Below are 24,623 nucleotides of genomic sequence, written 5' to 3'. Positions count from 1 at the left end.
CCAGGGTCTGATTCAGAAGTCTGAAAAACAAGCACTCTGGGGAGCAGAGGCAGCCCCCAGCTCTTGTCAGACCCTAAAATAAAACAAGAGCAAGGTCGTTCCTCGTCTCCAGACCCTCACTGGTGAGCTGACACACCAAGGCTACCCGATGGGCCGCCAGCTGCAGAGAGGAAGAGCATGCGCTTCCTGTCCAGGGACCCCACAGTCAAGGGGGACCCAGCAGGCGCTGTGGGGAGGTTCTGCCCAGAGGATGGGATCCCGGGGGAGAGGACAGTGTCTAGGGTTCTCTCGCTGCCAAGTGACAAACCAACATCACACTGTTACTTTTGAAAGAGAATCTATTTCTCTGTATTAATTGAAGCCAAGGTTCCAACTCTGGGAACGTCTGGGTCCAGGAGCTTGAGGAGATCGTTGGACAGTGCCCTGCTGGCCTCTCTGGGTGCTTCTGGGCTCTCTGGCTGTCATCTGTCCCCTGGTTCCTTCCCCTGCCTGCTGTTTTCTGTGTTGGCCTCCTCCTCGGGCAGACTCCCTCACATGGTGAAGGCGTCGCCCACTTGTAGCCTCCCCTGTATCTGCCATGCACTCGGGCCGAGGAAGGGCAGGCACAGCTCGCTGCCTCATTGGGTGCAGGTTGCAGAATTGCGCATTGCTGATGAGGCAGGAGAGCCAGGCAGGGCCACCTACCTGGCTGAGTTGAGGAGTTTGGACCTTGATCACACAAGCAGGAGTAGCCTGGTGTTTACAGGGGTGTCGCCTTTCTAAGAAGCTGCTGGCATGGAGGGGGCTGGCCAGAGAGGCAGGCCCAGGGAGAGAGACGGCACCTGCAGACCTGCAGGAACATCCCGTTCACCCTGCCACTCAGCACCCCTCTCTTGAGTACTTACTGTTTGCCAGCCACTGAGAATACAGCAGGAGCTCAGCAGTCATGTTCACCAAGAGGAAAGGGAGGAAGGACAGGAAACACACACACAAACACACTTGCAGGTCACCTCTGATGATCTCCGATGACATCAACTAGCTAAAGGGGATTTCCTCTAGAGCTGTGGTGGAGCCGTGACCCAGGTAGAGAAGAGTCAAGTCAGAAGCCACATGGTATAGAATTTATCTGACTTAACAAGCAAAAAAAGACTTTTGCCCACCAATGTCAGCCACAGTGAGACCATTCAACTCCTGAGAGAGCGAAGGAGAAAATGAGAGGTGGTAGGGCTCTCAGAAGCTAGCGATGGCTGTCATTTGGGTTTCACCTACTGGGTATCAGAAGTGGCCTGCGTGCTGGGTGACGGACCCACAGTTCATTTTGGACAGGCACATAAATCTCTGGGGGAGGCCGGAGAGATGAGCCAGCCAAGCGGGCCTGACATGGCTCAGTCCTCATTCCACCTCCGCTCGCTCCTCCCTGCCGTCCACACTGGGAGATCCAGCAGGAAGCACTGACCAGGCTCCTCACAGGCGTGCTTCAGGCCCAGCAGCAGATGGACGGGGATTCTGCCACGTCCTGCTCTTAGGGTCCAGGCAGATCTGGAGAACTGTGGGGACGTGGCAGACGCCTCAGGTTTTTGGTGGCCAGCAGGCGTGCCTACAATGCCCGCACTGAAGCAAGGCGAGAGGTGGCCGCTGCTTTTCCAGATCCTCAAGACAGTAAGGAAAGCACGGGACCCCCCAGGTCCTCCTTGTCTGTATTTGGGCCACACTGTGCCACCATTCAGCACCGAGAACAGCTCCATTGCTCAATGGATGCTTGACCTTGGATGAGTATCTCACCTTTGTGCCTCAAGTTCCTCATTTGTATAATGGGTTTAGTGTTTTAATTATCAATGGTGTTTTAATTATCAATTACTCTAATAATTACTAAATAAGATAACATGGAAAATGTCCGACAGTGACCTAGCGATCAGTGAGCTCTCAATAGAAGGCAGCGGTCTTCCCCAATGATTCACATAGGTAAAGGGTGAGGATTCATAGACCCAGAGCTTCCTCTCCTCCTGAGACGCGGCCTCCCCTCAAGACGCTCTGGGAAAACCCTGCAGCAACCTCCTTTGAAAACCTCTGAAGTCCCTTTTAGTTCTCAGATTCTGAAGTCCAGGCCCAGGTTCACCCTGGCAACCCTGCAGATCTGTGCCACACTGGCCCATCTGTGCAATGGAGTTGACAATCCCAGCTCAGCCACTGCTGGCTATTGTTGACTGAAGAGAAGCGTGGAGCACATCTGAAGGAGCACTGAGGGGGAGGGTACCACCCCACCTCTAGCCACATTTCCTTTGAAGAGATAAATGAGGGACACCAGCTCCAAGTCCACCCTCCTGGAACTGGGTCCCGCCACGTCTCACCACCCACTGGCCAGCCCTGCCCCGGTGGCCCCAGCCTCACTGCTGAGCTGCTGGGAAATGGAAAGGAACAGTCGGGTGTCTGGTGAGCAGCAGCAGCTCTCTGTCCTGTTCCCTCATTCACCCCTGGGTCCCAGCTCCTAGCACAGGGCCTGGCTCATAGTAGGTCAGTGGGTGACAACAGCTGCCACCCTCTGGATTTACAGATAAGGAAGCTAAGCCCTGTGTGGGGACACGTCTCTGATATAGCTAGGATGGTTGCTTACCTGACTCTGATTTTATTTTTGCTTTCCGTCTTCTGGGGAGACCCCAGAAATTGTGCCCAGATAACATTCTCAAGTAGAACTTCAGAAAAATCCCTTATTTTCCTTGCTTCATCTGATTTGCATTTGGTTTGCATTGAACTCAGGAGTCTCAGGAGATAGGGTGTCCGACCTCTACCTCCCATCTCTCCAGACTTAGCATGGAACCAGGTACATGGAAGAGGCTCAGTCAAGGTTTTTTAATTGAAGAGAATTTTTATAAACTGCCCATATTGTAACAAAGGAATAATGTGGACAATAGATTCAAATTCTAGCTCTGACACTAGATAGCATGACAGATGTATTCATGACTCTGAATCTGGGCATCTTTTCCTATAAAATGGAGATTCCACCCTCTCTTTGAGAAGAATGTTTTTGAAGATTTAGTAGAAGGCCATGTTTTGCACGTCTAGCCCCTGCTGGGTTTTTCGTTTTTATCAATTCTAATCATAGGCAGGAATCCAGGGAAATGCACCATAGTAGGTCCCCAGCCTTGTTCTGCAGGGCGAGCTTCTCCCCTGCTTCCTGGTATGTCTGGATTGTCTCTGGACCTGTGCTTGACCTTGGGAAGCCTGGAGCCGGCCCACCCCCCTGCAGCACAGCGTGGTGAGTCCCAGCGGGCGGAACCAGTCTTGCCAGCTCTGTTTTGACGGCCTATTGATTTCTTCTCTTGCTTCTGGAAGACCTGCAGATAGTTTTGTTTGGTCTGCACCATGATATCAAGTGTTTGAATCAGCTGCCAAGTGATTTGAGAATTGAGAGGTTTTTCCCTCCCCTCCAGATATGCAGCTTCCCCTTCTAAAGCAGGCGAGCTGGCCCTGCAGGCTCCCGTTCCCTGAGGTGATGGCCGCTGAGCATCCTGCTCCCCCAGCTCACCGTCCATCTCTGTGTCCGGCAGGGCACTTCTTCCTGCTGTCTGGCCTTGCTTGTGGCGGTGCAGGAGGCCGCCATCCTCCTGAATCATGCTTCCTTCTAAACAGGAGACTTGTTATGTGTTGTGTGTCCTGTGCTGGGATCAGCCCTGATCCTCTGAGATAGGCCTTGGCCACATGGCCACTGCGCAGGTGGGGAAAGGACGTCCCCAGAGCCAGAGTGATGTGCTTAAGCTCCTTGCCTGCTGACCCTGGCCACCGTGAGTTTGTGGAAAGTGCTCCAATTTAAGCAGTATCCAATTAGATCACAGGGCTAAATTGGTGGCTCTATGTGGCTTGTGTTTTGTTTGCTCCTCGTGGTCTTTAACTTTTTCAAAACCAATTTTCAATATTTTAAAATCTGAGATTTCACATAAAACTCCCAGCCACCTGACAGTAATGGCCTCACCTTCCCCCAAGGCCACATTCTGGGAATCGAGCAGTGGCTGGCCTGTGTCACCCTGACCCTGCCGCCATGGGGCTTGCCTGCCCTGGAGGAGACACATCTGGACGTGGACTCGTCCTTCCCCTTGGAGTCATTCCCATGAGTCTTGAGCCAGCCTCTCCCTTTCCTACCCAGCCACCCAGCCTCACTCGGGCGCGAAATTGATGACAGCTTCCCTGGAGCCTGTTGCCTTCCTGCCACAGGGTCCCGCGGGGAGCCCAGCCTGTGCCAGACGGCACGGGGTGCAGAGACATCGCAGGCCAGTTCCTGCCTGTGGGGGCTCAGGCCATGCATCCAGCCCACCCTGAGCAAGGGGCACTACTGTGAAGCGCATGCTCCACCCTCCCGCAGCCTGGGACTAGGGGAGTTTTAGAACCATGGTGTCTGGTTCAGCCCATGTGAGCTGCAGAGCTAGTCTGTCTTTTTTTTCTGGCTTTAGCAGAGCTGTAGGTGTCCTGTGGCTGTGGCTCCGCGGGTTTTAAGAGGCAGCCTCAGGGGTGCTGAACTTGGGCACAGCAGTGATTCACAGTGGGGTCGCCTTGGAGGAGGCCCGACTGTCTTGGAAGCTCAATGTCTTCATCAGGAAAGAGACATGAGGAGCTACTTCAGGAAGCGGTGGCAGGGTGGCAGGGCGCACGGCAAGCCCATCCCATGGTGCTTTGCACACAGTGAGCTTGACCCAATATTTCCATCTGCTCCAACACATGGTAGTTTTTTGACAAGGATCCTCGGCCTTTGCTGTGGGAGCAGCTTTGGGTGTGGCCTTGCTGCTGGTCTGTTGTCTCTGTCCTTGATGGCTTGCCACCTTCTCTTCCTTGGCTGGATTTGAAGGTCACTTGTTTCTCCCCAGCCACATCCAGCCTGAAAGGAGGCCCCTTACGGGCACGGTGCTGAAGCAGAATGGAAGGAGCCGGGTCCTGGGCTGTGATCATGGCCACAGCATGTGACTTCTTTGAGCCTCTAACGTGACTCTTGGTTGGAGCTGGAGTTGACATTCACAGGGTCCCCTCTCGGCTCAAGGCGGCAGTGCACGTTGGCCAGTGGTAGCGCTTGTTCTCCACTGAGCGGTTTGTCCAGCCGGCCATTGCCACCCTGGCCTCAGCTATAAGGAGTTTGTGTGATCAAGAAGACTATAACTAAGATGATTAAGGTGGTCCCACGTAATGTGTCACCACTGTTAAAACCTCTGGGAACCTCAAACCAGACCCGGTTTGAGTGGCCAGGGCACTCTCAGTGGACTGTGATAGATCACGGGTCCCAGCACCCGGCCCTGCTGGTTCTAGCAGTGCCCTGGGGGTGATCTCGGGCCCTCATCTTTGGGGGGTGGTGAGACAGGCCTCCTCAGCAGGCCCCCGAAGGCCAGCTCAGGCCCCGGCTGTTGTCGTGACCGCAATCCCCTCCGTCTTCCTCTGCTCGGCTTAGTTGTTCCTGTTCTCAAGCCATCCTGTAATAGGAGAGAGAGAAGAGCAAAAGGGGACATCCATCCAAGGAACTCTGGGGAAGGGATGTGGCTCTGGAGCCAAATAAGGAAACAGGCAGGAAGTCTGCGCAGACTGTGGAGATTGATGGTGGCCGTTGTCCTGGGCAGAGTGGGGACTCTCAGCACCCCTGCAGCACCTCGGGTTCCCGAGGCCTGACATCAGGCCTCCGTGCCTGGTATCACTCTAGCTGAGAGATGTCCTGGAGGGGGTGTGGGGGCTGGGCAGTGCCTATTGTGTTACAGAGAAGCCCTGAAACTAGCAGGAATATCCGGGGCTGAGAGTACTTAAGGGGATCTCTCTTTGTGCCTTAACTGGTCCTGGATGAAAGGAAGGAGGCTGCCTCAGGCAAGAGCTCCCGGTGTTTCCAGAGGAAGGAAATTAAGAGGTGACCCGCCCACTCCCTTTACAAGTGAGGGAACCGGGGCCCACAGGGCCCTGACTTCCCTGAAGCCGTGGGCAGCATTGCAGGGCAGGAGCAAGAGAGTCCCGCACCTCAGGCAGCCTGAGACTCCTGACGGGAAGAGCGGCCAAGGTGGATCCCACACGGGCCTAAGATGAAGGGATTGGTCTGTCTGACTTAACTCAGTGCTAGAAACATCTCTGTACCAGGTTTTTGTGTAGGGTTTGTCTGGGGCTCCCTCTGGAGCCTGTGCCAATCATGACCAAGGGAGGACGGTGGCGGGGCAAGAGTCTCCTTGCAGAACCAATAGGTCTCCAACAGAGCCATGTGGTTGGAGAAAGGGCAGTGGAGACTGAAGAGAGAGGAAGCCCACGGTACCTGGGGCTGGGGGGCCTCAGGGGGAGAGTTCAGTGGGTAAAATCTGCATGTGACACCCCTTCCATATGTCCTCTTCCCTTCCTCTCCAACTACCCTCCCACCAGGGGTGCAGAGGCCTGTTCCTCTGGTGACCCTGGAGTCTCACTGGAACTGAGTGCAGAACTGGGTAGGGCGTTTTGTTCCCAAAGACGCTCACAGCAGAGCAGGCAAAGTGGGTGAGTGTGGCCTCTAGAGGAAGAAGGCAGAAAGACCTGAGTCATCTTCCAAGTCTGACTCGCCTGCTGTGTGAGCTTAGCCAAGTTCCTCAGCTCCTTTGTACCCCGGTATGCCTGTCTGTCAAGTGGAAGTGGAACGGTCCTGAGCTCAAATGCTCCTGACCTATGCAGATTAAGTGGTGGTCTGCAGAGAGTTTGTTTATAAATACTCACTAGTGTCTCCTGGATGCCAGGCACTACCACCAGGCACTCAGGATAGATCTTGTCACCACTGTGTGGAAAACAAAGGGGTAGGAAGCCATGTCTCTGGTCTCGGAGTGGTCAGGAGGCGTCTCAGGAGGCACATTTGAGCAGAGATGTTTAGAAAGTGGATGTGGCCTGAGAGCTGTCTGGAGAAGGAGTCTCCCAGGTGGAAACAGCAGCAGGCGCAGGGGCCTGGAGTGCGCGTGGCACGTTAAAGGAGGCCCAGATGGCAGGAGGAGAGTGGAAGGGCCTGGGGTCAGAGAGGACAAGAGGATCCAGGTCATGGGTGGGCGTGGTGCCCAGTGAGGACTGGGGCTTCCTCCAGGTGGCCCAGGATCCACCGGGGCTATTGGGCTGGGCAAGGATAAGGTCTGGCTGCCCCTAGCAACCGGGTTATCAGTAGCTGTAACCATCCCGCGGGGCTCCTCTCTCCTGCCCCGGGAGAGGGTGGGGCTGGAGAGACAGACGGGCAGAGAGGAAGGGCCTCTGGTGCTGGGAGGTGGGTAGGATCAGATCTTGAACGTGGAGCCTCTTCCCGCTGTTCCCATCCCACCAGGAGGCCAGGATTTGGGGTACAGCGAGTGCTTGGGGTTCCCTTGCTCTTCACGTGGCCGGCACATCTTGTCCGTAGGACTGACTGCAGCACTGGTGTGAGGAGGGGGGCCTGGTGGCAAGAGCCGGAGTGCAGGGTCCTGGCTGCTGGCTGCCAGCTGCCAGCTGGGTCCTCCTGCTTTGCTCTTGGGCAGCCTCTTCCATCTCCCTGCCCCATAGGAGGCTTCTCTTGTCCCTTCAGGGGAGGAACAGCAAATTCAGCCTCTAAGTTGGTGGGTCTCTCTAGAGGCTCCAGGAGGAGAGTCTCACCACGGGTGCTACAGAGACGCAGGGCGCCCTGCTCTCCCCTCGCAAAACCAAGAAGGAAGTCCTCGTCCTCCCCTGTCTGCCACCCCCGGGGCATTCCCACTGCTGGCCACCCACCCAGGAAAAGCTCCCGTTAGCCAGTTGAAGGACCTCTTATATAAAGTATGTTGCATATAAAGTATGTTGACACCCAATTCAAGTCTTCATACATGTACTTTGGATAATGATGTCCAGGTGGCTCATGGCTGCTTGGCCCCCTGCGAGCCTCAGGCCCTCCTGAGTGAGCAGGTGGAGCTCGGCCCCCTGCAAAGATCAGGGCAGTTTCTTTTGCTGCATTTGCAGTTTCATTATCTCCCCAGAGTTTCTCAGGTGAGGACACTTCAGACAGCTTGGCTAAACACCTAAACACGTCCACTCAAAAGCTTGTAAGGGGCGCGGTGATGTCTGGAAACAGCTAGGAGAGTCGGCATGGCCCGCTAGTCATCGCTCGCAGATGTCTCCGTGGAGGGTTTTCAAAGTGGTGATAACGGGAGTTTCTCTTCTCAGGTTCCCAATTAGCAATTGCATAATGTTCTCTCCAGAAACAGCTGCTCAGACCTTGGTGCGCGAGTCCAGGCATTACACTTGGAATACAGCAAAGTCCACAGGTTTGTGTGCACTCGTGGTGGAAGTGGCCTGCTACCCCCCACCCAGGTGGCAAAGTCGGGCCTGCATCCCCACCTCCCGGGGCCTAGTGCTTGAAAACAGGAAGGCAGGTTCTCAGCACTCTAGGGACAAGCAGAGTGGCTTTTAAAACCCAAGTATCAGAACCCTTTCCAGTCTCCTAGAAGGCTGATTGTTGCTGCATGGTTAAACACCTGTCACCCTGAGGGTGGAGTCTAGATTCTCTAGTGTGGCCTCCCAGGGTCCCCCCAGCATTTCCCCTCCGGCTCCCAGGTTCACTGCCCCCGCTCTTGAGTCCTGTGGTCCCTGTCCCTCCTGGCCAACACTGTCTTGCATCTCAGGCTCTTCTCTGCCTGGAACACCCTGCCCTCCCTGTCTTAGAGCAGAGTGAGCAGTAAGGCCTGGACCACTCCTGTCTCCACCCCTGTCCCTGTGTGGTTGTGTCTGAGTCCTTGGTGCCTGACTCCTGAGTCCAGCTTCCTCCCTCTGAGATGGGAATGCTAAGAAGCCCTGACCTGGTGGGATGCTGAGTACAGAGTACAGTGACACAGGGCCTGGCAGAGGAGAAGCTTGCTGAACGTTCATGATAGCGACCACTCCTCCTGCCACCATCCCTGATGTTTCTCCTCCTAGTACTTACTACGACCCTGTCATGGTCCCCATGTGCCCCCAGCAGACCTTTATCAAGTGTGTAGTGTGGTTCTGTCACACTGTTTTGTAACGATCCCAAGTAACTGTAAGCTCCTTAAAGGCAGGATCCAGGCTTATTTATCTTTCTATTCTCAGAGCTTGGATCACAGTAGGCCTTTAAGGAATGTCTGATGGATGAATGAGTGAGCCGACACGTCACCAGACAGTTGAATAATCAGATGAATGATTGAACCCTTCTGCAAGTCCCTCCTGGGTTAGGTCTGAATTACAACTCAAATTCCTCCACCCTCTTCAGCTCCCTGGCCTCCAGCCTGGGCCCTGCCACCAGCATCCCCTCCCTGGAGGAGCCGAGCAGGCTCCTTGCTGGCCTCTGCTCCCGGGATTCCTTCCTCTCATTCTTCAGGCCTCCTCCCAGGCGCATCCTTTCCTCCTCTTCGGCTGAAGCTGTCTCTGCCCCAGCGGTCATCCTTACGCACTCATGTCCTGCTTACTGTCTCCTGGACCTAAGCTCCGTGAGGATGGGACACCTCTGTTTACCAGGGCATGTTCCTTGGATGCCCAGTGCCCCAGGTGTGGTAGGTGAGCAGCAGTCCTTGAGTGAGCCAGCATATGTGACACGGGTGCCTCTGACCAGCACGCGGCATAGATCTCACTTGATGGCTTGTTTCCTATTATTATTATTATTTCCTATTATTACTCCTATATTATTCCTATGAAACACGAGCTAGTTTCCTATTCTTGTCCCAGGTCCAACTCAGAGCTGGGGACTCTGGGAGCTCGCCTTTCTTCGCATGGCTCAGCCATATTCACATGGGGCCTCCGTTCTCCCAGAAGGGGGCAGGGAGAAGAGGGAGACTTGCAGGAGATTTTCCTTTTTGCTGCTAGGCCTGAACTCTGCTTGCCTCACTCCTGTCACCTTACATTGGCCAGAACCTGGCCTGGGCTCCTGTCTAATTGCAAGGCATGTGAGGAACCTGGCCTGCCTTTGTGCTCTGGAAACAGAAACGGGGTTGGCGGGCCAGTCTCGTCATAGTGGGCACGGGATGCTATCTCGGGGCCAGAAGACCTCAATGCTGGGGTCTCTGAGTCTCTTTCAAAGTTCTGGAATTTTCTAGCCAGCAACATTGTCATATCAGCTGGCTCTGACATGGTTGTGTCTCAAGAGACACTCCTGATGGACTGGACCTTCTGTTTATCTTATGTCATGGTGGTCCTAGGGGTAACCGGGGGGCCCTGCCCTGGTGGGGGGCGTGCACAGCCCTCTGTCAGGAAGAGCCCAAGGACAATGTGGGCAAAGTGTAGGGCCCTGCTTGTTACCTGTTCACAACATTACATCATGTTTAGAACAGTTATTTTTTTTTTTAGTTTTATTGATTTTATTTTTTTAAATACACAACAGCGGAATGCATTACAATTCTTATTACACATATAGAGTACAATTTTTCATCTTTGTATAAAGTATGTTCACACCAATTCATGTCTTTATACATGTACTTGTGTGTTTTTTTGTATTACAATTCTTATTACACAATATACCACAATTTTTCATATCTGTTTGCATATAAAGTATGTTGACACCCAATTCAAGTCTTCATACATGTACTTTGGATAATGATGTCCATCACATTCTACCATCCTTGCTAATCCCCTGTACCCTTCCTTTCCCTCCCATCCTTCTGCCCTATCTGGAATTCATCTAATCCTCCCATGCTCCCTCTCCCTACCCCACTGAGTCAGTCTCCTCATATCAGAGAAAAACATTCAGCATTTGTTTTTTTGGGATTGGCTAACTTCATGTAGCATTATCTTCTCCAACGTTATCCATTTACCTGCACATGCCATGATTTTATTCTCTTTTAATGCTGAGTAATATTCCATTGTGTGCATATGCCACATTTTTTTATCCATTCATACACTGAAGGGCATCTAGGTTGGTTCCACAGTTTAGCTATTGTGAATTGTGCTGCTATAAACATTGATGTGGCTGTGTCCCTCTAGGGTGCTGTGTTTAAGTCCTTTGGATATAGTCTGAGGAGAGGGATAGCTGGGACAAATGGTGGTTCCATTCCCAGATTTCCAAGGAATCTCCATACTGCTTTCCAGATTGGCTGCATCAATTTGCAGTCCCACCAGAAATGCATGAGTGTGCCTTTTCCCCCACATCCTCGCCAACATTTATTGTTATTTGTCTTCATAATAGCTGTCATTCTGACTGGAGTGAAATGATATCTTAAAGTAGTTTTGATTTGCATTTCTCTGTAGAGATGATGAGCATTTGTTCATATATTGATTGATTATATATCCTCTTCTGAGAAGTGTCTGTTTAGGTCCTTTGCCCATTGTTGATTGGGTTGTTTTTTTTCAGTGCTTAGCTTTTTGAGTTCTTTCTATACCCTAGAGATTAGTGCTCTGTGTGAGGGGTAACAATTTGCTCCAAGGATGTAGGCTCTCTGTTCACCTCACAGATTGTTTCTTTTGCTGAGAAGAAACTTTAGTTTGATTCCATCCCATTTATTGATTCTTGGTTTTAATTCTTGCATTATAGGAGTCTTATTAAGGAAGTTGGGGCCTAATCCCACATGAAGATTAGGATCTACTTTTTCTTCTATTAGACGCAGAGTCTCTGGTTTAATTCCTGGGTCCTTGATCCATTTTGAGTTAAGTTTTGTGTATGGTGAGAGGGGTTTAATTTCGTTTTGTTGCATATGGATTTCCAGTTTCCCCAGCACCATTTGTTGAAGATGCTATCTTTTCTCTGGTTCATGTTTTTGGCACCTTTGTGAAATATATGATAATTGTAATTTTGTGGGTTAGTCTCTGTGTCCTCTATTCTGTACCATTGGTCTACCAGTCTGTTTTGGTGCCAGTACCATGCTGTTTTGTTACTATTGCTCTGTAGTATAGTTTAAGGTCTGATATAGAGATGCCACCTGCCTCACTCATCCTGCTAAGGATTGCTTTAGCTATTCTGGGTCTCATTTTTCCAGATGAATTTCATTAGAACAGTTATTCTTAATTTGATGGTGTCTTTATTTTCTTGAGGCTTAAAATACCTTTTCTGGAGAGAAAAAGTTCCCATTAAAATAGTCTAGAATGCTTTTTTTAAAAAGTGGGGACTGACAATCCTACTGCTATCAGGCCACCACACACCATGGCAGTGGGGTCACAGGCAGCAAGAACTCATTAGACGGCCCAGCGGGACCTGGCTGGCATCCGTCCATCCCTTCCAATCTGTGTTGTGGCTGCTGCCCCAGGAGCACAACCAAAAAACTCAGATGACCCCAAGCCCCTGTGAGTACAATGATCTCTTGTGTGCTCCATGTGACAGACAGGTCTCTGCAGGATGGGTTTACTTGTGACATGGTCCTCTGCCTCCCTGCCCAGATGGCTACAGAAGCCACCTTCCTTCTCCGTCCCACTCCTCCGGACCTCGGCAGCAGGCGGCCTGCCTTGCCTCTCCATCCCCCACATCTACTTGTCCTTTGACTAGTGTTTCCTCGAAGGCCTCTGTTCTGCATTTCCCATTCTGGGCGTGCCTGCCCCTCCCCAGGGTGCCCTTGTGGACCACCTGATGGACCTGGCTGCTGCTCCTCCAGGAAGCTGGGGCAGCAGCATCTTCTGAGTGAAACCCCTCTCCATCCCGCCTGCCAATGTGGGCAGTCCTCCCGGAGAGCCTCCCCAGCACCTGTGGGTCCTGGTCCCCCAGCCCCCCCCTCCACATCCTATGCCTTGAGGGACAGGAGCCCAGCAGGCCATGCTGGCCCCCAGGCACTCACCTGTGAAGGGCACTCCCTTCTTCCCATTTCACACACCAGGGCCCACAGAGCCAGTAGGAGGCACCGCGCGGCCTCAGGGAATGTGACCCAGTCATGTGGATCCTACACATCATGGCCCCTGCAGCAGCTTTGCCAGGCCGCAGCCAGTCATGTGGGGTAAATTAGGGGTTGCAAACTCACAGGCTCGTGGAGGCCACCCAGGGGTGGGACCCATGGGAGTAGCTGGGCAGGATGGTGGCACTGTGCTTCCAGCTCCTGAGTGTCCTTGCTGGTCAGCTCTTGCCTACCAGCAGGACTGATCCTTTTTATAGGGAAGCTAAGAATCTGGATTTTGTACAGAAGTCTCCTGTTTATTGTTTTTAAACATTGCTCAGTTTATACAAAACATAGATGGGGGCCACACTGTGAACCCCCTTTAGTGCCTGTGGAGAAAATGGCGGGACTGTCCTTGCCAGGCCAGAACTCCATCATCCCCAAGAGGGAATCGATTCCAAGCAGAAAGGCAGGAGGCTCTGCAGCTCTGGAAAACCAAATGCTCCTAAATACAACTAGCTATTAGATGGCATCAACCAATTAGCAGTGATTTTATTAGAGGTGATAATGGTGTTGTGGTTAAATAGGAAAATGTTCTTAAGTGTTTAGAAATACACACTCATGATGGCTGCGATCTACTTTAAAACACTCTAGCAAAGAGGATGAAGCAGATGGGGAGAAGGGCTGAGACATTAGACGAAGCGCTACAGGGTTTCGTTAGAATTTGCTGTTTTGACATCTTTAATTTTTTTTAATTCTATCCCATGTGTATTTTTTAAAATTTGTTCTTTTTAGCTATACATGATGGAAGAGTGTATTTTGGCATATTAAACATGCGGAGTATGACTTACTCTCGTTAGGGTCCCATTCTAGTACATGATGTGGAGTTATACATCCTTGCACACTCCCAGTGACACACTTCCTCTAGCCATGCCCTACCCTCTATAGTTACCACCCAGTTAATCCATGTAAGTGGGTCAATCTACTGGTTAGGATACAACTCTTGTTATATGAACAGAGGAGAGTTATGTCTGATTCGTCCTACTGTCTTTCCTATTCCCATCTCCCTCCCTTCCTTCTTGATGTCTTTAAAGATTTTCATTTAAAAAAAAATCATAGCCACAGGAAACCATAGGCTTCTATGACTCATTTTGAGGTCTTCCATGACCCTTAGGTCACCTTCTACCCAGTTATGCGCAGAGATTCAGGTGGAGACCACAGGGAAACAGCATCCAGGACAGAGGCTGGAGGTTATGCAGCCCTGCTGCCTTGGCACAGAGGTGGTAGGTGGCTTCTGTTAAAGCCAACCTGGAAGTGGAATCTGAACAAAATCCTGGCTGGGGAAGCCTGGTGTAGAGGAAGCTGCAGATCTTTGTTGTGCAGGTTAAGGGAGGCTATCACTTTGAGCTCCTGGGCAAGACCCTCCCCCTCATGAGCCTCGGGTGTCAGCCTGGGTCAGTCCAGCACAGAGGGCCCAGATGAAGACTTCAAGATCCTGTTGCTTCCCTTTGAACAGCTCAGGTAAACGGCGCTTGGTTTTCAAGTGGAGACGGCTGCCACGGTGGCTGTGCTCACAGCAGGACCTGGCACTGTGAGGCCTGGGCATTTGGGGTTCCTCCAGGGGATGACCCCCATCTCGGTCAAGTCGCTGTTGGCTGGGGGAAGGGCAAGAGGAGGTTTTAGACAAGTGCTGAGGGCACGTTAGACTCTAGGGTGGAGGCCTCCGTGGTCTCTTTCCCAGGACTCCGTGGCTCAGTTAGCCCCACAGGAAGCCTGAGAGACCATCTGTGATATCTTCTTGTTACTTAGAGTGTTTTGAGCATCCCCTTCCAAAAAAGGAATCTTCCCAGGCTCCTCCAGGGCTGATTAGCTCTTTCTCGTCTTCCTGCAGCAGCCTCTCAAGCTGTCTTCGAGGGTTTCTTGTGCAGATTAAAAATGAGACTTCTGAGCCCCGTTCAGCTCTGACCTGGTGCAGTAACCACCTTCCCGAGGAAGGGTGTCTAATTGCTTAATGACGGGTGGGAGCTCGAGGACTGTTCAGTCAGCTTCCTCACGCTGTGACCAAAAGACCTGACGAGGACAACAGAGGAGGAAAAGTGTGTTCTGGCTCCTGGTTTCAGTGGTTCAGTTCATTGTCGGCCGACTCAGCTCTAAGTCCGAGATGAGGAGGAACATCATGGCAGAGGAAAGCGGCTCAGCCCATGGCAAGCAGGAAGCAGAGCTCTGCTCACCAGTGACAAAACATAAACCCCAAAGGCACACTCCCAGTGACATACTTCCTCTAGCCATACCCTGTCCCCTGTGGTCTCTGATTAGGACACACCTCGTTACTTCATGATGACGCGACGCTCTTGCACTGTCTCACAGGAGCTTTTGGGGGACACCTCCCATCCAAACCGTGACAGACACCAGAGAACACAACCTGGCATGCAGAGCCCCAGTGGCTTTGGCTTGGGAAGGCCCTCGTCTTTCTGGGCCAGGTGTCTTCCTCATCCACATACAGTTGCCTCTCCAGGTTATGTGGGATTCCAGCCACTGGCCAGGGACCCTGCTGGCAGTGATGCTACAGTGACCCATGGCCATTCAAGTGCTGCCATCCTCTGAGGAAGGTCTTCAAAGATGCACTCATCAAGGGGTGACTTTGGGTGGCCCCAAGGGGCTCCTGCTGGCAGCACAGTTTCCTGGTGCTCAGAGATGGGGGTGCCTGGGGAGGTTTGAATTTCAGATGAACAACCAACAGTTTCTCAGTGTGGTGTCCCCTGCGGCATGGCAGGTTTTCTCTGGGGGAGTACTTCGGCTGGAACTCCATTTGTTGTTTGTCTGAAGTTCACATGGCACTGGGCATCCTGTGTCTTCATTGGGTACCTGCTGACCGTGGATTAGAGATGCCAGGTCCAGGTCCTTGGCAGGGCTTCGTAGGAATGCTCTGGCGGAGACTGGGTGCCGGGCAGGTTTTCTAGGTGCCGTCTCAGCACATGGCCTCGTTAGACAGGTTCTACTGAGCCCCTGCCGCAGGCCAGCTTTGCGTCAGCACGGGGAGCAGAAGGGGGTGCCCCCGCAATCCACAGGGCCGGGGGTGAGGTGCCATCTGCTCTAGGCTGCCTGTCCTCCCCTGTCCTTCATCAGACTACACTCATCATGTTGCTGTGAGGTTGAAACAACCGTGCCACTGCCCTCTCCCTGCTCGTCGCTGACACACCCCATTTGGTCTTTAGCCCAGAAGGAGCTTCTTCAGAGGAAGCCTTGGCTGGCGCCCATACAGCCCAGGGTGTCTTTGTTGAGCCAGGGCCCACCAGTGCAGTGGGGCGTGGTGGGGCTGGCTAGAGAATCTGTAGGCCCCACACTCCAAACTGTGGAGGACTTCAAGCGGGGATGGCATGGTATCACACGGCTCCAAGCACCGCCCTCTGCTGGCTCGGGGCACGTGTCTAAGGAGGCCAGGCGGTGCTGGGGAGAGGGGGCCGAGCGATGGGTGTGGAGCTCAAGCCTCTGAGTGCTCCTACCCCCATATTCAGGGGCTATTCAGTGCCACCCGTTAGGCTGAGCCCTGTAGGGGACAGGGCACATGTGCACAACACCAGCAGGGTACCACCAGAGGTCCGGTTTTTCAAGAGAAGGTGGAAATTGTTGATATCGTTGCTTCGGGAGGATTTTTTTATTGTCATTAAAAATGAAGATTTTTAGTGACAATATTTTTAAAAACTGAAAGCAGAATTAATCACCTCTCCGTAGCACTGAGCGGTGATTAGTAATCACGTGTTTACCTATGTGGTCCTCGGTTTGTCTTCATCAGGGGGTGTGAACGCCTCGGCACACGATAACCAAGTCATGTTTTTGGTTCTGTCCTGAGACCAAGCTTGGCACATTGCTGTGCCCAGGAGGGAGCAGCCACCCCTGCTGGCTGGGCATCATCTGGGCACACTGCCAGAGGTTCTGACCAGCTGTCCCCCACCTGTGAACAGTCGCACTTCCTGGTCCTAAAGCGGTGGCGTGAGACGCCCTGGAGCCGGCTGGGTGAACTGATGCGGCGGGCTCCACGGGGTCCCTCCTGGACAGCGAGGGGAGCCCACCCAGCACACCTTCTGTCTGTTCTCAGGACGCCAAGTTCGTAGAGGAACGGAGAAAGCAGCTCCAGAGTTACCTGCGCAGCGTCATGAACAAAGTCATTCAGATGGTGCCCGAGTTTGCTGCCAGCCCCAAGAAGGAAACCCTCACCCAGCTGATGCCCTTCTTTGTGTGAGTACCTGGGACTGGGCACTGCTGCTTTGTCCTTTGGCGAGTTGGGGAATAAGGGGTCTGTCTGGCTCTGGTGGCCCAGCTGTCCTTGGTGCTGAAACAGAGGTGTGGCCTCGGTGCTTCTGAGACCCTGAAGGGAGGGTTATGTGAAGTCCTCAAGTAAATTCAGGCTCTGGGGTTGTTTTTTAAATAACTCCATCACAGTAAAGATTCGTGTTCTGTTCAGCTTCCAGATGTTACAAATCTAGAGCAGCTTGAGCAAACTCGAGCTCCCGCTGGCGCGTTACCCCAGTAACACTCCAATATGAACAAGCTTGCGACGAGGGCCAGACTCCTGCCCTTCCCTCAGAGGGGTCTGCATGCCCCACCCTCAGACGATCAGTCCACAGTGGCCTGTTAACAGGGCAGGTGCTGCTCTGAACTGGGTCTCCTCATTGCAGCTGCCGGCACCTCTCCTCTGCCCACTTTCCTGTGGCAGCTGGTGGCCACTTTGGTCACCACCTTGCCCCTGAGCAGTCCCCTGTTCTCAGTCTCCTCCTAGCCTGAGACATTTACATCCTTGGACTTGGGAGAACCAAATGACACCATCTTTGTTTTGTAAAAACCGAGATGCTATAGAAGCAGTGAAGTTATGTCTAAGATGTTGTCATTGTGGGAACCATAGAAAAGACCTGGGGGTGTCCACGGGTGGGACTGGACTGTGACTTGCTGGGCTGCAAACAGGTTCCTCTTCCCCAGTTCCTTCGATGGCATGTGGAGGGTGTGGGGCTGTTTCGTTCAGCAGCGATGCTGTACCTCAGACGCGGCTGTACCTCAGACGCGGGCTGCTTCCTGGGGGATGTGCCCGGGACTTGCAGGTTGAACTTGCAGCAGCTGCTGGCGGGGCTGCCCTGCTCTCACTGCAGCCAAGATGGCAGTTTGGGTCTACTTCAGGGCTTTTGGAAGGAGACCGTTGTGTTGTGCTGCTGTGATAAAAGGCACTGCGCCTGGGCAGAGGGACCTCTTTGGAGCATGGCGTTTGTTTGTGATGCCTTGGTCTTGGGCCACACTGGTTCATGAGAAGTTCTCGTCTACCTCCCATGGGAGCCCTGGTATGTGGGTAGCTGACCTCTTGCTGAGTCGTGAACGTTTGGCTCACCTCCCTGAAGGCGGGATGGCTCCAAGATGAGTCTTAGCAGAGGCCCTGCAGGACGGCAGTGTCCCCCACCTAGCTCAGCAGTCCAGGGCTACCCAACAGCACCTCAGAGTTGGAAAAACTGCCTGTTCACAGGTGCTTGGGCATGGGTTGGACCCAGCAGTGCTGAGCAAGAAACCTTGGGTGTCTAATCAGCATGGAGGACACAAGGTTCAATTTCATGAGCTGTAAAAAACAACACAAATGACATAATGTTGACACTGGACCTCGGACTGAACACTGGTCCAAACCCCACTTGAAATGGAGCATCTCCACTCCTCGGGCTTTCCTGACAGCTCCAGGCAGAGCTCAGCCTTCAAGTTGTCTCCTCTTGGGGCAAGGGGAGGTGCGCACAGCCATGCTGGCCCAAACAGCAAGAGTAGCATCTCACTGAAGCCTAGCAAGGAGAGGAGGTCCAGATTCCTTGCCCTTAAGAAAAAAAAAAATCTCTTGGCTAGGGAACTAAACCTCTCAAAGCATAAGTATTCTTCCAAATTGACAGATTTTTCTCACATACCAATTCAGGATCCAAGAGGGTGGGCTTGTTGCCTAAGATGTCGCCTAATCTGTCAACTGCCTTATTTCCTCTAATCTTCCTGAGAACCTCTTAGGAAGAGAGCTTCCAGATTTGCCATTAAGATAGTAGTTATATTATGAAATCTTGTGAAACTGCCGAGTGTCGTCTTCCCCAGTACTGACGAGCAAGTGATCCCCTGGCCAGTCACCTGTCACCCTCACTAGGCATCCAGGTGGGAGGTGTGCCTTGAGCCTGGCCCTCACACTTGTTTTTAGGGGCAGTGGGATTTTCTTAGTTGAAGTAGTTGCCCACATCAAAACCTTAGAAGACATCAGATTTGGGGGGAAAAAAAACCGGATGTCAAGCTTCTCATGAAGCTCTGTCCCTCAGCGCCACAGCTCCTAGCTGCAGTCAGTGGGGACCTGTGCCCACTGAGCATTGAGCCTCCCATGGTACCTTTGCCATATGCCCATGTGTTGTCAGTCCTGGGAGCCAGCCCAACGTTCAACGGCAGGGTACAAGGTCCTCGGGGACACCAAAGCTGGTGGGTAGGACCTGCTTTCGTTTATCCTCATGAAGACACTCCCTAGAACTTTCAGGCAGGATCTGCTTTTGCACATGGTTTTCCATTTTCTGTGTGTTCCACTGTGTTCTGCAAGGGGCACTGTGACTTTTAAACAATCTGCCATCCGCACAAACCAGAGTGGAAGCAGCAGGTTGAATTCTACCCACCCCCAACCTCTGGGTCTCCCGTTGCCTGCCTTGTCCATGCCAGCAGCTGAATTGGGAGGTAGGATGGTGGGAAGTGGGCCACTTCATTTCTACTGGGGACTGTATCGGTGTGACTCAGGAGCGTACCAGAGTCTACTTCCCAAAATGGAGATGAGTGGCGACCCCCAGCACCCTCTTCTGTTGAGACGCCCACTTTGATCGTGTTGGCCTGTGCTTGGGGAAAAGGCAGAGCCTGCAAACGTGCATCTGTAAGCACATCCCAAGGGGAAGGTCAGGTACTGTGTGTGCAGGGGTCCTGTCCTCCAGCGAGTCGTCCTTCAGGACTGGACTGCAAATGGGCGATGGCATCCATGATTTGAGGAGCTGTCATTTAGTGTTGAGTTTCTGCAGAGTCATTCTTCCTTGGGAAGTCACCCTGCTCCTTGAAGGGGGAGAGGAAGTTGGGGTGGGAGGCAAAGTTCCAGTGGGATTTCAGCAGGAAATGCGGTCCGACTTCCACAGCTGCACTGCCACCGCACTTGAATTTGTTGTATTTTTTTTTTTTCCCAAAAATGTGAACTGCTGTGTTCTCGCAGTGAACAGGTGAAGTTCAGCTCGGGGATGGAATGCCCAACCTGTGCTCATCCAGGGTTTGTCCAAGCTGAGACCTTTGGCCTTGCAAATCTCTGCTAACAGCAATGACATTGTTCAGGAACTGGCTCCCATTGCTTCTGTGGACTGTGGAGCGCCTCGGGGGTACTCAGCATAGCCCAGTGTGGGGAGGGAGTGCAGGTGCTGTTTAAGATGGCTGACACGAGCAGACCATCTCGTGTGGACGGTTGGGAAATAAGTGTGAATGACTTTCAGTGGGACGAGCGTGCCCTGGTTTGGCCTCTGCTCCAGCTGGTCCCTTCCTTTGGCCACCTCACCGATTCATGCCAACTCTGTGGCCCCAAAGGCAGAGCTGGAAAGTACAGAGGTTTGGAGTCGATCATAGTTCCCAGCTCTGTCAAAGAGGAGGAGAGTGACCTTGGGCAAGAACACAGCCTGAGTCTGTGCGCACAGGGGTAGATGGCCGGGGTCTTGAGAGTGCCCAGCTCAGGGGCTGCTGTCATTCAGAAGGAATCCCTAGGAGGAGGGGGAAATCCCAGCAGAGAGCAAGGCATCCAGGACAGCAAAGCTGAGGCCTGGCTGCCTTGGGGAAGGCCCAGGTGGGGACGGACAAGGCTTCCCCCCACTAGGCCCGTGCCAGAGCTTGCTGGCTGAGGCTGCAGGGCTGCTGGCCCTGGCTTTGCACAGGGGCAGTTTAATCTGTGGGCAGCTTATTCTGGGCAGCTTTTGGAACCATGGACCAGGGCTGCTCTAGCCACAGAAGCTGACTCTTTGGATCTGGTAAAAAGCAGCTGTGTCCCCTGGGCCTCTGCCATCAGGCAAGAGATGGGAGAAGAGGTCACTGGCCCTGCCCAGTTCCAGAGGAGTGAGGTCAGGAGCCTTCTTCTGCAGTCCTCCTGACTCCACAGTGCTTTTCTTTTCTCAGCTGTGAAAAATGAGCCTCGAAAAGTGAAGTGGCCGAGCCATGGTGTCACATGGGGATAGGGTACAGAGGGGAGGGTCAGTGGGGTTGATGTGGGGCCAAGGCCTCGTCATCATGCAACAGAGTGCTCTGAACCATGTTAACAGTGGCAGTCTCCAAGTTTAGAAGCTCAAGTGTGGTCCTCTGCACTGTCACTCACCTGACCTGCTGCCTCTCCTGGGGAGGCACTCTGGGGTGGCCTGCCACCATCAGCTCTAAAGCCCCCTGTTGTGGCTGCTGGTTGGTGTTGTCCATGGTCCTGTTCACCACCACCACCCCCCCCTTTGGGGTCAACTTCTAGAGTAAGACTGCTGGAAGGTGGGACTGGGGCCAGTTAAGGGACTCCAGAGGCTATGGCCTGGGGGGATGGGGACCCAGGTGACCAGCAGCCCCTCCTTTATCCATCTACCTGGTCCAGAAAGAAGGCAGTTTGGCCTCAGGACTCTGCCCTGCTAGCCATCTGTGGGAGCAGCTGCTGGGAGGGAGCAGGGGTCCCGTGTGCGCTGCTTTGTTCACTGTGGGCCTGCAGTGGTGGTGTGTGTTCCCCACCAGCTCATCTGGAATGGGTTGAGAAGTTGCTGTCATGACTGGGGACAGTGGGCGTTTGGCATGAGTGACGAGGGGAGGGCTGTAGACGGGGCTTGACTCAGACCTGCCATGTGCTGATCTCAGATTCTTCCCAGCAGCTGGGCCTCGGTTTCCTCATCTGTAAAACGTGCCTGGAGACAGGCCCTGGCAGAAGGTTGGAGCACTAAACCACAGGCCCGTGGCGAGCTCTGGATAGGTCAGCTCTGGCAGCAGTAAGGACGATTCCTTTTGTCATTTGCAGGAGTGGCACAGCTCTGTCTTCTGGGTTCCTTAGAGACAGGTCAGAGGTGCTCATTCTGAGGTGTTGGCAGGCACGCTCCTGGAGACATAAAGAGACCAAGTATCTCTCCGTGTGTCCCCAGGGAGCAGCAAGCTGATTAGGGAGGCAGAGGCTCAGAGGTCTGGACAATGGCATCCCTCTGCCAAGCCCTCACTCCCAGCGACCAGGCTGCCAAGTCTCCCTGCCTCCCTCACAGAGGCCCTTTTTTCTCCTCAGTAACTGATCAGGGTGCAGATGGTCCGATTTGATCATAACAGATAATGACAACCCAGGCTTAATTTTTGGTAGCATTCAAACAGCCACGTGACACAAAAGGCAAGATTGAGTCAGGCTCTGGGTTCAAATGCCAATCCTGTTACCCATCAGCCTGAAGACCTGGCCCCCTGCCACAGTATCCCATCTATAAAAGGGAGCTTGTGGCAAAGACCTTACAGTTTTGTGGAGAGAATCCTGAAAAGTGTCACCTAGCAGGTGTCTTCCAAGGGGAAGCAGTGTTCACTGCAGTCACTTTACCCCTAAAGGCCGAGTTGCAGGGAGATGGTCCCACGGCCCACCCTGCCCCGTGTCTTACACGAGAACAGCTGAAAGTCGTCTGAAGAAAGGGAAGCAAGTTAGAGGCGTGGCCACCCGCACAGCAGGCTGGCTGCCCTCCGCAGACTGACTTCTTGTCCCAGCAAATTACAATGGCTTTCTTCTCCATGGGTAACGCCATTTCACACTCGATAAGTGACATCTAGGGCAATAACAGAGCACTTGCCTTCTTGGGTGATCAGTCAGCTACTGGCATGTTGACGCTATGTGACAGTAGCATGTTGCCCATGCTGCTCCTGGCCAGCCTCGACTGGGCAGAGTGGACAGCCAGCGGGCCTTCATCCTGGCTACCGACTCCCAGTTGCCTCTGCCCTGGGCACGTAGAGCAGAAATCAGGGGCAGCCCACTCAAACTGGGGAGGGCACCTCAGAGTCACATGGCAACAAATGACAGGTGGGTGAGGGAGTGATGGGGTCACCACGGACCAGTGGCTTGTCCTAGGCAGCTGCAGGAGGGTGCCTATGGGCATGTGACATGGCCTGTGGAGGGAAGAGCCATGAGCAGAGCCCAGGGGCCCAGCCTCCGGAACAGGGCTGGTCAGAGGGCTGCTCGCCTCTACTCTAAACACTCAGGCTGACTTGCAGGAATCCACCTTCAGTTGCCTGTCCAGCTCTTCTCAGTGCCCATGCAGAGGTGTGGGCAGCTGCCTCTGCTGGACCTCTCCAGCCCCATCCTCGCCCTCTTGCATCCTTGGGCTCTGTCTTTCCAAGAATGGTGCATCCACGGATAGTATATGGCCTCCTGCCCTCGGCATGGTTCCTTTGGGAGTTCCCCAGGCTGCAGGGCGGGTCAGGCATGGAGTCAGCGCAGCTTTTCCATTCACAAGACGTGATGTTGCTAGTAGAGGTTGCTAGATTTTTCATTTTCCTAGAGAGTGGGGTGTTGGGTCACTGGGTAAACGGCGACTGGCAAGCTCTGTGGGCCAGAGTGACAGTGACGTTGTGCCCCCCGAGCAGTGTGACACTGTTGCTCTGCATCCTCGGTGTTTCTTTGTAGTCATGCAGGAGGCGGCACTAGTCTCCTCGGGCAGCACCTCGTGGGCCTGCCCCTCGGGTTTTCTGTCCATGTCTTCTGCCCATTTCACACAGTTAAGTTTGGGAAGTTCAAGTCCTTTGTCAGGTACGGTCTTTCAGCCTGGATTTTGCTTTGGATGTCATGTCTAAAAAAACTGCCTAAACCAGGGCACAGATTTTCTCCTGAATATTTTAACTTTACACCCAGCTCTGTGCCTCACTTGAGTTAACTTTAGCTTAGGGTCAAGGTTCACATACTTCCCACAAATGAGCCCATGTGGGGCCAGTGGAGAGAGGACAGGGAGGAAGAGGAGCACTGGGGGTCTGTCCCACTTCTTGGGACCACGGCTCTTCTGATGGTTTTTTCTGTCTAATTCTCTATTGTCATTGTGTCAAGTTTAGTGGCTGAGGCGGGGCTAGTTCCTTCTGGAGCCTTCTCCAGCTTCTAGCAGCTGCCCACACGTGGCCCCTTCCTATGTCACTGCAACTTCTGCTCTGTCCTTGAACTCAGTCTTGGGTAGTCCGAGGGCCCTGACACTTTGGTGTTTTGTTACTCTGGCACCACAGGGCGGAGTGAGTATAAAGAGCCTGATGCCACGACCCCACCAACCTCAGTGCACAAAGTGTGGGGCACTTCTGGGTTCGAGTCCTCAGTCTGTGGCTGAGGTGCAGAGGGCAGGGTGACCTGTCCATTTTTGCAAAATGGCAGAGATAACCCAGCTGGATACAGCTAACCTGAAACAGGACACCAGAGGGGGATTGTTCAACCCAGGAAGGATAATGGGGGGAGTTCTGGGTTGATGGATCGATAATTATAAACAATTACTAGGGAGAAGTGTGTTTCCTGATACGTCTAGAACCACTGTGATTAAAAACTATTGTTTTGACTGGAAAATTAACAAAACATGATAAAATTAGAGACATTTAAGTAACTACCTTCATGCAAGTACATTTACCAAAGGAAGTTTTTACATATAAGCGATTAGGATTAGCTTTCAAAAATACATGAAAATCAGTCTAAACACTAAAAGCTAAGACCATGCCCGTTTGGTTCTCTGGGAATGAGCAGGGAGGCAGCCTGAAGCCCACTGCCTCCCCGTGGTGCTTACCAGGAAGGCATCTGCTGTGGGTGTCACCCCATCTCAAACACTGCGAGTTCAAGAGCAGGAAATGGCCAGGAGGACCTGGGTGTCAGGTGGCGATTGCTGTGGAGAAAAAGTGGGGGCTGGAGAAGACCCCGGGAGACTGGGGCACGCAGAG

The 24,623-nt window shown here is 53.0% G+C and overlaps 1 protein-coding gene across 4 annotated transcripts in view; it reads left to right on the top strand.

Annotated features, from left to right (window-relative positions):
- The window catches only part of Snx29 (sorting nexin 29), a 389,328-nt gene that overhangs the window by 356,247 nt on the left and 8,458 nt on the right, over nt 1-24,623 (top strand). For all 4 annotated transcript variants that reach the window (XM_058578345.1, XM_046440643.2, XM_046440634.2 and 1 more), the window contains one exon: nt 16,777-16,916. In XM_058578345.1, the coding sequence (XP_058434328.1) occupies nt 16,777-16,916 (140 nt within the window). The remainder of the gene's footprint in view (nt 1-16,776; nt 16,917-24,623) is intronic.

This window comes from Marmota monax, unplaced genomic scaffold, assembly GCF_021218885.2.
Source record: "Marmota monax isolate L192 unplaced genomic scaffold, Marmota_monax_Labrador192_F-V1.1 WCK01_AAM20220418_F8-fsc00035, whole genome shotgun sequence".
NCBI lineage: Eukaryota > Metazoa > Chordata > Mammalia > Rodentia > Sciuridae > Marmota > Marmota monax.
The sequence above is the reverse complement of the archived record's forward strand: the minus strand, read 5'-3'. Positions and strand labels throughout refer to the sequence as shown.